Consider the following 12,668-nt stretch of genomic DNA (forward strand, 5'->3'; position numbering starts at 1 on the left):
ATTCCACTTTTTGTTGTTTAGGTTCTCAGCAATAGTAATCAGTTATTTCTGAAGTCTGTGAGTCAGGCGGATGCAGGACAGTATGTGTGTAAAGCCATCGTCCCCAGAATCGGCGTCGGCGAGACAGAGGTCACTCTTACAGTCAATGGTCAGTAACACACAAAATTACTTCATTGCAAATATTCACATGAGTGAACCTGCCATTCAAAAATATTTCCACAGTTGTTCGATGGACTTTATATTATACTAGATAACATAATTTTTTAAAACTATGCTTGCACAAGACTGCTAAAATCATTAGATGACTCTCCTGTGTTGTGATGTGGTTGGCTGTCCAGGTCCTCCAATCATCTCGAGTGAGCCAGTCCAGTATGCCGTGAGAGGAGAGAAGGGGGAAATAAAGTGCTACATAGCCAGCACCCCTCCGCCGGACAAAATCGTGAGTTGAAGGAACAATGCATTATGATATTTTATATCAGGTAAAAGGAGAAACATTATGAATGAAACTTATTTGACACTTGAACAGTTGCTATATCAACATCCTAATGAAGAGAATATGCTTAAATAATGTATAGTTGTCAGTACACTAGTAGACTAGTCGATTGCAAAATTTCCATTTAAACGGTAAGGAAATTAGTTGTTGCGCACATCCCTAGCATACAGACTTACATTTTGAGGTAATCATTCCTCATAGTCACACAGCCTGTTTTATCAAGTTTATTAAAGTGTGAGATTTTAACCTGTGCTAGCACACATATCCAACAAACCAGTGATTATCCCTCCACATGCCATAAAACTGACCGCTGTATTATAGGTTATTCCTGACTGTCTAAAGACAGCATGTGTGGCATGCTCTGATTTACAGCAACAATTTCACCCTCAGACAGTGTGCAAAATGCATGTGAAATCAAATTATAAAGAAGTTTTCCATAAATAAGCTTTAAAGGAGCTTTAAAGTTGAGGTGGGTCTAATTCTTCCTTTCTTAGGTGTAGGAAATTCTGGTTATGCGTCACTAACATAATTTCTCTGGGCTTTCAATGTTGTTTCTTGGCACTAATGGCACAGAAATGACATACAGCAGTTTTAAGTATATATACTGCCCCTCTTAATGTGTCTCTTACTGTACTTGTTTTATTCATCCTTCTTTTATCGTCTTTACACTATACTTGATTGAATACTGAGAGAGAAAGAGAGAGCAATAACAAAGGAAGCGTGAAAAATAGAGGTCAAGAAGATATCAACTGAGACATGAAAGATGAGGTGGGCTGACGGGGAGGGGGGAGAAAAAGAGTGACGGCGCTGAACAAAGTCCTGTACCTTTCAGTGTCGATTATCACCGGAAGACGACGCGACATGACAGACAAATGAGTGAGCTTTTAACAATCTCAGCACTTTACTCAACGCTCTGCCTCTTTTCCTCTTTCCTTCTCTCTCTCTCTCCCTCGCTCTCTCGCTCTTTGCCTTCCACCTGTCCTCTAGTCACCCTCCTCCTCTTTTTAATTTCCTTCATCCACCTTTCGAGTCACTCTTTTTCCTTTCTCTATTTTAACAGGCTTCGGTGGCACAATAAATACTGCTGTGCCAAATAAGTAAAATAAGTTATATAAGAATAGTGTAAATGCAGTAAACAAGTAGAATTAGCAAATAAAAAAAGGAGCATGGTGTATAAAAAATAATTAAAATAAAGATAAGAAAAAAATGTTATAGTATTAAAATAATAAACGAATAAAGCAAATATTAACAAATAATACAAGTTAAATATTTTATTTTGCAAATGATAAAATAAATCATAACAGCAAAATAGGGGGAACAAATTCTAGTATTAAAAAAAACAATGAATAACAAATAAAATAAAACAAAAGTCAAGCAAGCTATTAAAGGGGATAACAATGAAATGAAAAATATATTTGCCCATAATAGTGCTGCTGTGCATAAGTTTAGTGACTTCATTCTGAAGTCATCTACCGCTCTCTCTCTCTCTCTCTCTCTCTCTCTCTCGCTCTCTCTCTCTCTCTCTCTCTCTCTCTCTCTCTCTCTCTCTCTCTCTCTCTCTCTGGATAATGTGACATGACACACCAGGACTGGCCTTAATGTGAAGACGGTACTTATGAAATAATGAATAATGGAATGAATGAGGAAAGAAGGTGGAGGAGAGGAAAGGCGAGCAGGCCATATGCTTTTGTTCCTCATCTTCTCGTCCTTCCTGTTGCCCCCCCGCTCTCGCTCCCTCTGCTGTCGTTTTGAGAGGGACATTAGCGCTGTGAATATTTGATGGAGTGTTGTTCATTTTGTATGAACTATCTGCTCTCCCACAGTTCAGAGCAAAATAGTAAAAGATCTGAACCCCTGCCTGTGTGTGCATGTTTTTTTATGCATTTTTAAAAATTGTATGACATTCTCATGTCACTGTTTACTCATGTGTATGTGTGTGTGTGAATGCATGAATGTTTTTTCTGCAGGTTTGGGCCTGGAAGGAGAATGTGTGGGAAAAAGAGAGAGGGACGCTGTTGGAGAGGTACACAGTGGAGCAGAGCAGACCTGCATCACAAGGGGGCGCCGTTCTGTCCACGCTCACCATCAATAATGTCATGGAGTCAGACTTCCAGTCCACTTACAACTGCACGGCATGGAACGCCTTTGGACCTGGAACCATGATCATCACCCTAGAGGAGACAGGTCAGAAAAAACACTTTGACCTGTTATTGACCTGTCTCAATCTCTCTCTCTGTCAGATATAGTGTCTGTAGGTACTGTATAATGTCTACCTCTCTTTCTCTCTCTCTCTCAGATGTAGCATCCATAGGTATAATACCTCTCTTTCTGTCTCTCTCTCTCTGTCTCTTTCTCTCTCTCTCTCTCACACACACACACACACACACGCACGCACGCGCAAAGAGATATATATTGTCTGTTGGTATCTTTCTTTCAGTTATATAAGTTATGTAGATATACTATCTGTCACTTTCTCAGATATAGTGTCTGTAGGTGTCCTTCTCTCAAATACATAATGGCTGTGCTGTAGATATAATACCTGTTTCTGTCAGATAAAGTGACTGTAGGTGTCTATCTCTCAGATATAGAGTATATGGCCTATAGACATATTACCTGTCTCTAAAATATAGTGTCTGTAGGTGTATTTTTTTCAGATATATAAGGCCTGTAAGCATAATTACCATCTCTCTCTTTAATATAGTGTATTTAGGTGTCTTTCTCTCAGTTATAATGCCTATACATATAATTTACATTTACATTGAATCATTTAGCAGAAACTTTTATCCAAAGCGACTTACAAATGAAGAGAGCAATAGAAGCAATCAAACTAACAATCGGGCAACAATATGCAAATGTCATGACCAGCCTCAGCTAGACCAGCGCAGCACACGTAGCAAGGATTTTTTTAAGTTAAGTGTTAGTATTAATGAGTCAAATGTTGGCGAAAGAGATGCGTCTTTAGTAGATTCTTGAATATGGCTACGGACTCAGCAGCTCGGGTTGAGTTAGGTAGATCATTCCACCAGCAGGGACCAGTCGAGGTGAAGGTCTGTGAAAGTGATTTTGTGCCTCTTTGAGATGGCACCACAAGGCACCGTTCACTTGCAGAACGCAAGCTTCTGGGATGGCTCGTAAGTCTGAAGTAATGAGTTTAGGTGTAGGGGTGCAGAGACAGTGGTTGTTCTGAAGGCAAGCGTCAGTGCCTTGAATTTGATGCGAGCGGCAATTGGCAATCAGTGCAATTTTATGAGGAGAGGTGTGACGTGCGCTCTCTTCGGCTTGTTAAAGATCATTCTTGCTGCAGCATTCTGGATCAGTTGCAGAGGTTTGACAGTGCATACTGGAAGGCCTGCCAAGAAAGCATTACAATAGTCCACTAAGTCCAGTCTGGATAGAACAAGCGCTTGAACAAGAAGTTGAGTAGCATGCTCCGATAGGAAGGGCCTGATCCTCCTAATGCTGAAAAAGGCAAATCTCCAGAACCGGCAGTTCAAGCAATGTAGTCTGTGAAGTTCAACTGATCATCAATCACAACTCTAAGGTTCCTGGCTGTCCTGAATGGAGTAATGGTTGATGAACCCAGCTGAATGGAGAAGTTGTGATGGAGTTCTGGGCTGGCCGGAACCACAAACAGCTCTATCTTTGTAAGATTGAGTTGGTGGTCCTTCATTCAGCAAGAAATGTCTGTCAGGCATGCTGAGATGTGAGCATCTACCTTCAGATCCTGAAATGGATGGAATGAGAGGTAGAGTTGTGTGTCATCAGCGTAGCAGTGATAGTAAAAGACATGTCTCTGAATGACAGATCCTAGTGGTGACATGTAGATGGAGAAGAGAAGTGGTCCAAGCACCGAGCCTTGATGCACCCCAGTAGTTAGACATTATAATACCTGTATATAAATAATAATATTAAAATATAATACCTGTCAGATATATCATCTGTAGATATTATGACTGTTTCTTTCTCATATAGAATCTGTAGCTATTTTCCTGTCTCTCTCTCAGAAATAGTGGCAGTAGATATTATATCTGTCTTTGCTTCTCTGTATAGCATCTGTAGGTTATAGAAGTGTCCGTGTTTAAAACATGTCTCACTCTCTCTCTCAGGTATACTGTCTGTATGTTTTATACCTGTCTCTCTCTCTCAGATATAGTGCCTGTAGGTGTGATAGCAGGTGGATCTGTTGGATCTTCCATTTTGCTTCTGCTCCTCCTGTTTGCTCTGATATTCTATCTGTATCGACAACGCAAAGGCAGTGAGTACACTGTGTATATGTATGTTGCTCTGTGTGTGTGCATCTGTGTTTCACGTTCATTTATTTGTGATGAAGTTGTCCAATTTATCATTGGGCTTCAGATTCCAAGAAAAAAAAAAATCTGCTTCTGCATAAAAAGGCAGTGCTCTGGAAATCAAATTAGTGGATGATGCTTGATTGTAGTTTGGAGCCCCCGTGTGGCTAGAAGACAGAAAAGAAAAAAGCCTGTGAAAAACATGTCTGGGTCATATTTCACTCTGAAATCGAGAGGAAAATATGATAAATTATATTTTTAAATAACAATAAGTTATATTTATTTATTGTTTTCAAAAATAAGTCTATTTTTAGGACCATACATTTTTTTATTGAGGCATTTTCTTTGCATTATAAATTATTGTCATGACAATTAAATAATGCACACACTTCCCTCACCAGTTGTGTGAAATGAAAAAGTTATATATTTGAATTGGGAAGTATTTATATTCATATGCATTTATGTTTACGAACATAGTTTATAAACTTCTTTGTCCAACAAACTTTTAAGTTTGCAATTCTCATTGATGACGATTCTCGTTATCTCGTTAATCTATTCTCATAGATTAAACTATGCTGATTTTAAACAAATAAATTATTTTGCCCAAAAACGAGAATCATCATCAATGAGAATTGCAAACTCAAAAGTCAAACATCTAGAAACATTTCAGTATTGACCATTTGACAAAAGTGAACATTTTCAACAGGCTTTAATAGATTCACCATTTACTTAAAAATGTTTTATGTATTTTGTTTTTTAATTGAAACTTTTACATCAGCTACTATCAAATACAAAATATCTTTTTTAATGAGATGTGATAAAGATTTATGTGCCCTACCTTTTATAGAACAGACTGCTAACACAAAGGTTGTAGGTTCAGTCTGAGGTAACAATAAAATGACTGAGACATTGATATGGTGTGAGGCATTGTGTCAGTGATCTGTTATGTTTCCAGGTCGTCGTGGAGTCACGCTGAAGCCAGACATTAAGGTGGAAACGGTCAACAAGGAAACGCACAGTCTTGAGGAAGAGGCCGCCAGCGCTACCACAGCCACTCGAATGGTAAAGGCTATGTATTCTGTGAGTATCTATAGCATAAACTAGACTGTCAGGCTGTCTAATTTAACATCGTTTAGACTAAGTCTGACCTACTATTTTGTTACTATAAAGTATAATCAAATAAAGACTTCTAAAATGTTTCTAAAAAAGAAAAGTAATTGAGGGCAATAGGTTTGGTTAGTTCACATCGATGTTGCAAACGTAACATCGTTATGTTTTATCCTAACAATAGAGAAGCATGACGAGACATTTTGTCAGGCAATTGTGCTGGTTAGCCCCGCCCATAGTTAAATCTCATTGGCCGGAAATCCTGCTTCACATACACAACTGTTCAAAAGTTTGGGATTGGTAGTATCTTCAGTCTCTTCAGGCTGCATTTATTTGATAAAAATTAAGTAAAAACAGTGATATTGTGATTTTCTATCTTTTTTTTTACAATTTAAAATAACCGTTTTCTATTTTAATATATTTTAGAATGTAATGTATTCCTGCGATGGCAAAGCTGAATTTTCAGCATCATTACTCCAGTCTTCAGTGTCACATGATCCTTCAGAAATCATTCTAATATGATGACTCAAAATGTATTATTATTATCAATGTTGAAAATGGTTGTGCTGCTTAATATTCTTCTGGAAACTGATACATTTAGTCAGGATTCTTTGATTAATATAAAGTTCAAAAGAACAGCATTTATCTGAAATAGAAATCTTTTGTAACATTATAAGTGTTTTATTATAAATTGATCAATTTAATGCATTTTTGCTGAATGAAAGTATTCATTTCTATTTAAAAAAAATCGTACTGACCTCAAACTTTTGAATGGTAGCAGCATATGAAATATCAAATATGTTGCAATTGTTTTTTCAGACGACCTTTCAGTCTGTTCAAATCCAACTATTAAAGTGCATGTAAACGTACTGGTGAGTTTAGGAGGCGCTATAGGAAGATCTCTATAGAGTAACGACAGCCTCTTTTAGAGCTTTGTAAAGTGTCAGGTCTGTTGGGCCATTTCTGCTTAATTTTATCCACAACTGTAAAAGAGAAAATGACTGATGGTGAAAGACTTTCTTGCCATCACAAACTAAAGAACATCTGTTCTTCACCAACTCTGATAAAGCTGATATCCTGTTTTCCTCCCTCTCTCTCTCCTTCTCTTCCTCCCTCTCTCCGTGTGTGTGTTTTGTCGTTTGATGGTTTAGTTTCTTCCCTCTGTCTCCCTCTCTCCCTCCACCCAGCCCTTCAAAGATGACATGGACCTGAAGCAAGACCTCCAGAGCGACACGCAGGAACCCAAGGTGGAGGAGTATGAGCCCAAGGTAAGAAACAGAGCAGGTGCTACAGCTACACTTAAAGGTGAAGTGTGCAATATTTTTTTAATTCCAGTTTACTGTTTATTGTGCCAGTTTAATATGCAAAGACAATGTGAAGTAGGTTGATTGGCACTATCAAAGCTCTCAAATATCACTGTTTAAGCAGCCCAACACAGCAATATTGGCTCAACCAATACTGTGAGATTAGGGCAGGGCTATCTTTTTTCCTGACCAATAGCAAATGAGGTGAGTTTTCTTGAAAGGTGTCGTTATTTTTCCAATTCCGTTTACTGATGGTAGTGGTGCAGAATTAACACACTTTACCTTTACTGTTAAACACACACAGAGGAAGTATTTTAGCTTCTGTCCAACATTTTTTACCGGACAAGAAACTATTTTTGTATTATATTCCAATGGATACACTACAGCTCAAAGGTTGGGTGTTAATACAATTTTTTTAGTAATGGTAGTGTCTAGATATATAGAGGTTTCCACACACCTATACAGTGTATATAAACCAGACACATACCCTAACTAGTGCATCACAGTGAAATATTATATGTTTGTCATTTCAGGATCCCACTAATGGCTATTACAATGTTCGAGCTACTACGACACATGATGAGGTCCGTTCCTCTACCCGTTCCCTGCTGTACCAGGAATTCCGGCCACCGAATCCCGCTTCGGTTTCGGCAGCAGCCGCCGGCCCAGTGGCCAACATTCACCCCGCGCCCCCGGGCCGCTACGAGCCCCGCCCCACTTCCCGAATGGCTCACAACACATACGCCCATTTTAACACCATAGCCAGGGCGTCACAAATCCAAGCCCCACCCAACCCAGTCTCCAAAACTACAGACTATTCTGGAGACCGTGGCCTGCTGGAATCAACCAATCCGTTGGCTTTTGACAGCTACGCTTATTCAACGACACCTCAATACAGGTTAGGCTTTGCTCCGCCTTTGGAGGCAGGACCAGCCTATGAAATGTATCCTACAGGACAGGGGGCGGGGACGAGCCAAGACGCTAACGTGGGAAAATACCCCAGCTCCGCCCAATTTCCATATTCAACCCCGCCCACAGAATACTCTCAGAGACACACGCAAAGAATGCAGACTCATGTGTGAAACAAACACGCTTTTCCCCACAAAAAAGCACTTCCTTTGACGCAAATACATGGTACACACTCTCATTTTTACACAGTCTTACAGTCCAAAACTCTCTCTCCAAGATAACTATATGCAAACACACACACACACACTGCGTTTTCTACCTTTACAACAACATGATTGAGAAAAAAGTGCCAAATTACTGAATGACTGCAGCATAAGAGGAAAACACAAGAGGTCACAGTATTGAGCGGAGAGAAAGCATGTCAACTGTATCATCTTTCCCTCTTCTTTCCAAAATGTCTTTGAAGAGGGGTTGATGCGGCCAAAGCAATCCTCTAAAATCTCAACTGATGTCCACACCATAACGAGACACTGCAAAGCAGCCATTGGACGTTTTTTTCCATGTGAATCAGTATTGGCTGTTTTTTTTTGTTTTTTAAAGAATAGCCAATAAAAGGCTGGAGGGCCCCAGACGCCATCAGCTATTGGGTGGAAAGCCCAGTGAAAGCCTGATCGCTATGCATTGTAGTTGACAATGGACTCATTTAGATCTGTCCCACCACTCAACCTAATAAAATATAATGTGTAATAAATTATGGGAGTTGTGGGTATGCTCACACTGATTGTAAAATCTGCAATGTGATATCGCAGAACAAGTCACTAAGTTGAAGAATACCGCAGGTGTCATCAATCGCTTGTGTAATAACTCACCACTGCTCACACTGCCCGAGCTCCTCGTAGGAATAGCTGTCCGCTGCCAGTTTGAACTCTTCTGATAGGACGGAGACGTGAGTATCTGGGTAAACGCCACCAGTGCTTTTAACTCTGAAAGCTCGAGTTTATGTAACATTTTAGGATTTTTTAAACAAATGGATGCTACTCACAGAGTGTCAAAGTGAGCTTACAGACTCTTCTCTGAACACACGCTCTGCCTCCTTCCAAGAAAACCTCACGAGTATTTGAAGCTTTGTGTTTCTATATGTGTGTGTGAGAGAGTGTGTTTGCTCGTGTGATGTGAAGGAAAAAACTGAATGTGATGAATCTCTTTCTCTGAAGTGTCCGTGTATTTGTCCTTCACACTTTCAAAGTAGAGTAGAGTGCTTTTTCATATTTGTATCTGAACTAAATTGCATTTGAAAGCGCTTTTATAGTATTTTTCTAAGATGGTGGCAAGGGGTCAGAGATTGAATGGCTTTTGGTATAAGCAATGTAAAGGAGAATTTTTTTTTTTTTTTTTTTTTTACGTTTATGATCATGATTTGTACATTTTTCTAAATTCTGGAAAGGGATATTGAATCAGATCATCAGAGCAAAGTTTAAAATAATATTAAAATTGAAGAAATTTTGTCATTCAAATCCTGAGTTTCTGTAAAATCTTTTTTTATGCAAAATAAAGGGCTTTTATTATGTGAGCTCAAAAACCATGGCAACTTTTGCTCTGCAGAAAGGCTCAGTTTGAGCAGAATGTTTAAATCTGGCTTGATTTAGGCTAAATTTACAAGACTTGACCCTTGGACTATATTAAACATTTTTGAACGTTCAAAATATGCAATGATCAATACAGTTCAGTCCAACCAATTAGAAACTCTAATCAGTTTTGTCAGAAATAAAGTATATATTTTACAGTGAGCTGGTCTGTAAGTTTGCAGGTGCACAGTTATGAAATGGATTTACATTAACCATGTTAGGTCTCTTGGTAATTTTGAGGCTTATTTGGCACCTTTATGTATGAGAAGAAGATGAATTTGATGATCAAATTCACATAGCGATGGAAAGGGAATGAATGTGCAATATTGTGTTTAAAGCGTGTGAATATGAGAGCATGTTTCAGTGTGACTCTTGAGATCCATTTCCTCATGCTCCTGTTAAAAAAAAAACTGTACTTCATATTGTTTATTATTAACTCTATTTTTCATTTGTATGTTTTATTCATCTTTTGAAAATGTAAAAGAAAAAAGAAAAATGACCCATATGTTTTCCCACAGCAACTTTTTGACTTTTTTTTTTTTTTAATTGTATGTGGTTATTTTTCCACAGTAATATCAAATAAAAACATTTCGTAGTAACTCATGTTGTCATAGTAACAGCATCATACATGTTAAAACAAGTGTATTACATCAACAGGCAAAAATACAGTGGGGACAAAAAAAAGGAGATTACGATGTAATTTAAATCTGGATATACAGTTAAAAATTTGGAAAACAGAAACTTATAACATGTACATCTATAAAAATGTACAGTATAATAAGAGCGGAGCTGCTCTTTACGCCTCAAACTCACTCAGCATTACTGTGGTGAAGGTCCACTGGGTCCAGACTCCAGATCCTCTACTAGATAAGGCTCGTTCTTCTTCAGCAGTTTGTAGAATTCTGCTTTTACAGAATCTCCTCCAGAGTCGAGAGCATCCAACAATAGTCTCATTTTCTCCACTGGTTCTGCAGTTTTAATCTTTTTCCACGTTTCACCAGTAATCATCTTTTTGCTCTCCAAACTGTCAGCAATCGCCATCACCGATGAAACTCTCTGAATGAGTTCATCTTTGTGTGTGTTCACAAATTCAGTTTCTGATTAAAACAAAATATGATTTAAGTTAGTCTTCAGAAGAGTGTACAATATGTGTGAGACTAATACAGGAATAAACATGTAATTGAAATGTTCAGTATTAAAATCAGACCTGGGATCCTTCTGTGTTCAGGAGGTTCTACACCTTTACTTGGTTCTGATAATAATAATAAAAAAAAAAAGACATTTAAGATCACTGAGAAATCTGTTATCACAATCTTTTGAGGTCTCATTCCTTGCAGGGAATGAACCACTATCCTGAGGACCAGCCTTAAAGGGATATAGCTCACCCAAATATGAAAATTACACATCCTCATGTCGTTCCAAACCTGTAAGACTTTCGATATTCTTGCTGAAATCTGACAGATTTCTGTCCCTCCATAGAGAGCAACGCAACGACCACTGAGTCGGACTGTCATCACAAACTAGATCAGATTGCAATTTTTCAAAGATCAGTTCTCATCAGCAGCATTGTAATGTAACATTTTAAACAACACTGGTTCTGTGTTCTCGTTTTTAACTTAATTCACCATTTACCAATGGTCTTGTATAATTATTAATTAAGTACTATTATGGTTTTGAAGATGGAATTTCAATTTTGTTGAGGACACCCCAAACGTAGTCCAATCTCAGTGAAATTTGTTTTTTATTTCTCATGAAGGGGAGATAACTGGGTGGGTGAGAGCAGACAATTTCAAAAATAAGGACCATGCTAATTTTAATGCTTCAAAAAGTTCGGGAAAAAATTGCTATTGAAAAACTAATCCATATGAATTGAGCGGTTTATTCAAAATTTTCTGATGAGACACAATTGGTTTATGAACATATTTAATTTAGGGTAAAATATCTTCATTTGTGTTCTGAAGAGGAACAAATGTTACGGGTTTGGAACGACATGAGGGTGAGCGATAACATATTTTCTATTTTTGGGGTGAACTAACCCTTTAAAGGTGGGGTAAGCGGTATTTCAAAAACATTGAGAATGTTAATATTTGAAATCAACCCAAACAAACACACCCCTCTCTTCAATGCTCTGCCTCCAAATCTCAGCTTCCAATCCTAACCGCCCTGCTCCGAGTCGGTCTCTAACCCAGATTCCTGGCATGAGAAGCGCGTGCACTAACAATGACGTTAAACACCGCATTCACTAACAACAGTCGTCACAAGCTGGCCTCCGTTACGCATGCAATCCAAGAGTGGATGTCTGTTTATCATAGCAGATGCTTCACGAAAAATAAAGCGCAGATGATGAACGAGTGACAAGGAAGCGCAAAAAATGTAACGACAGTACACAATAGTAATTACAAAGAATTTGTTGTTAGTTGCCAACAGCACAGCAGCTCCAGACAAACAATGAGCTGAATCAAAGCCTCCGTGTCTGTTTTCAGGCCTTTTCCGCTTAGCTCTCTCCAGCACTGGAAAGCTTTTTTAATTTTAACGCGGGTCCTAAAGTTCTTGCCCAGTCATAACCCTTCCTCTCATTGTTTTCTTCTGAGCTTTTCTCTTTTATATTGTGTCAAATCTCTATTTCTGCAGTCTTACTTCAAATCTCCCTCTTGCTCATTTTCTCTCCTCAACTCCTCACTCCCTAATGCTGATTGGCTACACATGTTTGTTTTTATTTGTTCATGTGTCAGTCCAACTAACTTTCAAACAGCGTTTTTCAAATACAGCTTATCCCACTTTAAGCTTTATCTACTAGGCCACAAAACGTCTCCGGTTACTATCGTAACCTCGGTTCCCTGAGAGGCGGGAACGAGACATTACGTCAGCGTGACGTATATGGGAACTCCTCCCTTCTCCACTTTTGCTGAAGTCTTATGGGCTAACGCCAGCTGGGGCATGC

The 12,668-nt window shown here is 38.6% G+C and overlaps 2 protein-coding genes across 7 annotated transcripts in view; one reads left to right on the forward strand and one right to left on the reverse strand.

Moving 5' to 3' along the window:
- Positions 1-10,324, forward strand: part of kirrel1b (kirre like nephrin family adhesion molecule 1b) — a 52,385-nt gene extending 42,061 nt beyond the window's left edge. The window contains exons 9-15 of one of the 2 annotated variants that reach the window (XM_081374262.1): positions 22-148; positions 339-439; positions 2,461-2,677; positions 4,641-4,748; positions 5,738-5,862; positions 7,077-7,157; positions 7,727-10,324. In XM_081374262.1, coding sequence (XP_081230388.1) covers positions 22-148; positions 339-439; positions 2,461-2,677; positions 4,641-4,748; positions 5,738-5,862; positions 7,077-7,157; positions 7,727-8,275 — 1,308 coding nt within the window. In that variant the 3' untranslated portion in view covers positions 8,276-10,324. Of the gene's footprint in view, positions 1-21; positions 149-338; positions 440-2,460; positions 2,678-4,640; positions 4,749-5,737; positions 5,863-7,040; positions 7,158-7,726 lie in introns of both variants that reach the window. The other variant, XM_081374261.1, reaches the window with a different exon arrangement.
- Positions 3,166-12,668, reverse strand: part of LOC308695939 (NACHT, LRR and PYD domains-containing protein 1 homolog) — a 45,225-nt gene continuing 35,722 nt past the window's right edge. For 3 of the 5 annotated variants that reach the window (XM_081374213.1, XM_081374214.1, XM_081374211.1), the window contains exons 24-25: positions 10,935-10,979; positions 9,503-10,824 (exon numbers count right to left, since the gene is read on the reverse strand). In XM_081374213.1, coding sequence (XP_081230339.1) covers positions 10,547-10,824; positions 10,935-10,979 — 323 coding nt within the window. In that variant the 3' untranslated portion in view covers positions 9,503-10,546. Of the gene's footprint in view, positions 4,383-4,623; positions 4,950-9,502; positions 10,825-10,934; positions 10,980-12,668 lie in introns of those variants that run through there. The other 2 variants (XR_014030767.1, XM_081374212.1) reach the window with 2 other exon arrangements.

The sequence above is a fragment of the Scardinius erythrophthalmus genome, assembly GCF_964197995.2.
Source record: "Scardinius erythrophthalmus genome assembly, chromosome: 9".
NCBI classification, from domain to species: Eukaryota; Metazoa; Chordata; class Actinopteri; order Cypriniformes; family Leuciscidae; genus Scardinius; species Scardinius erythrophthalmus.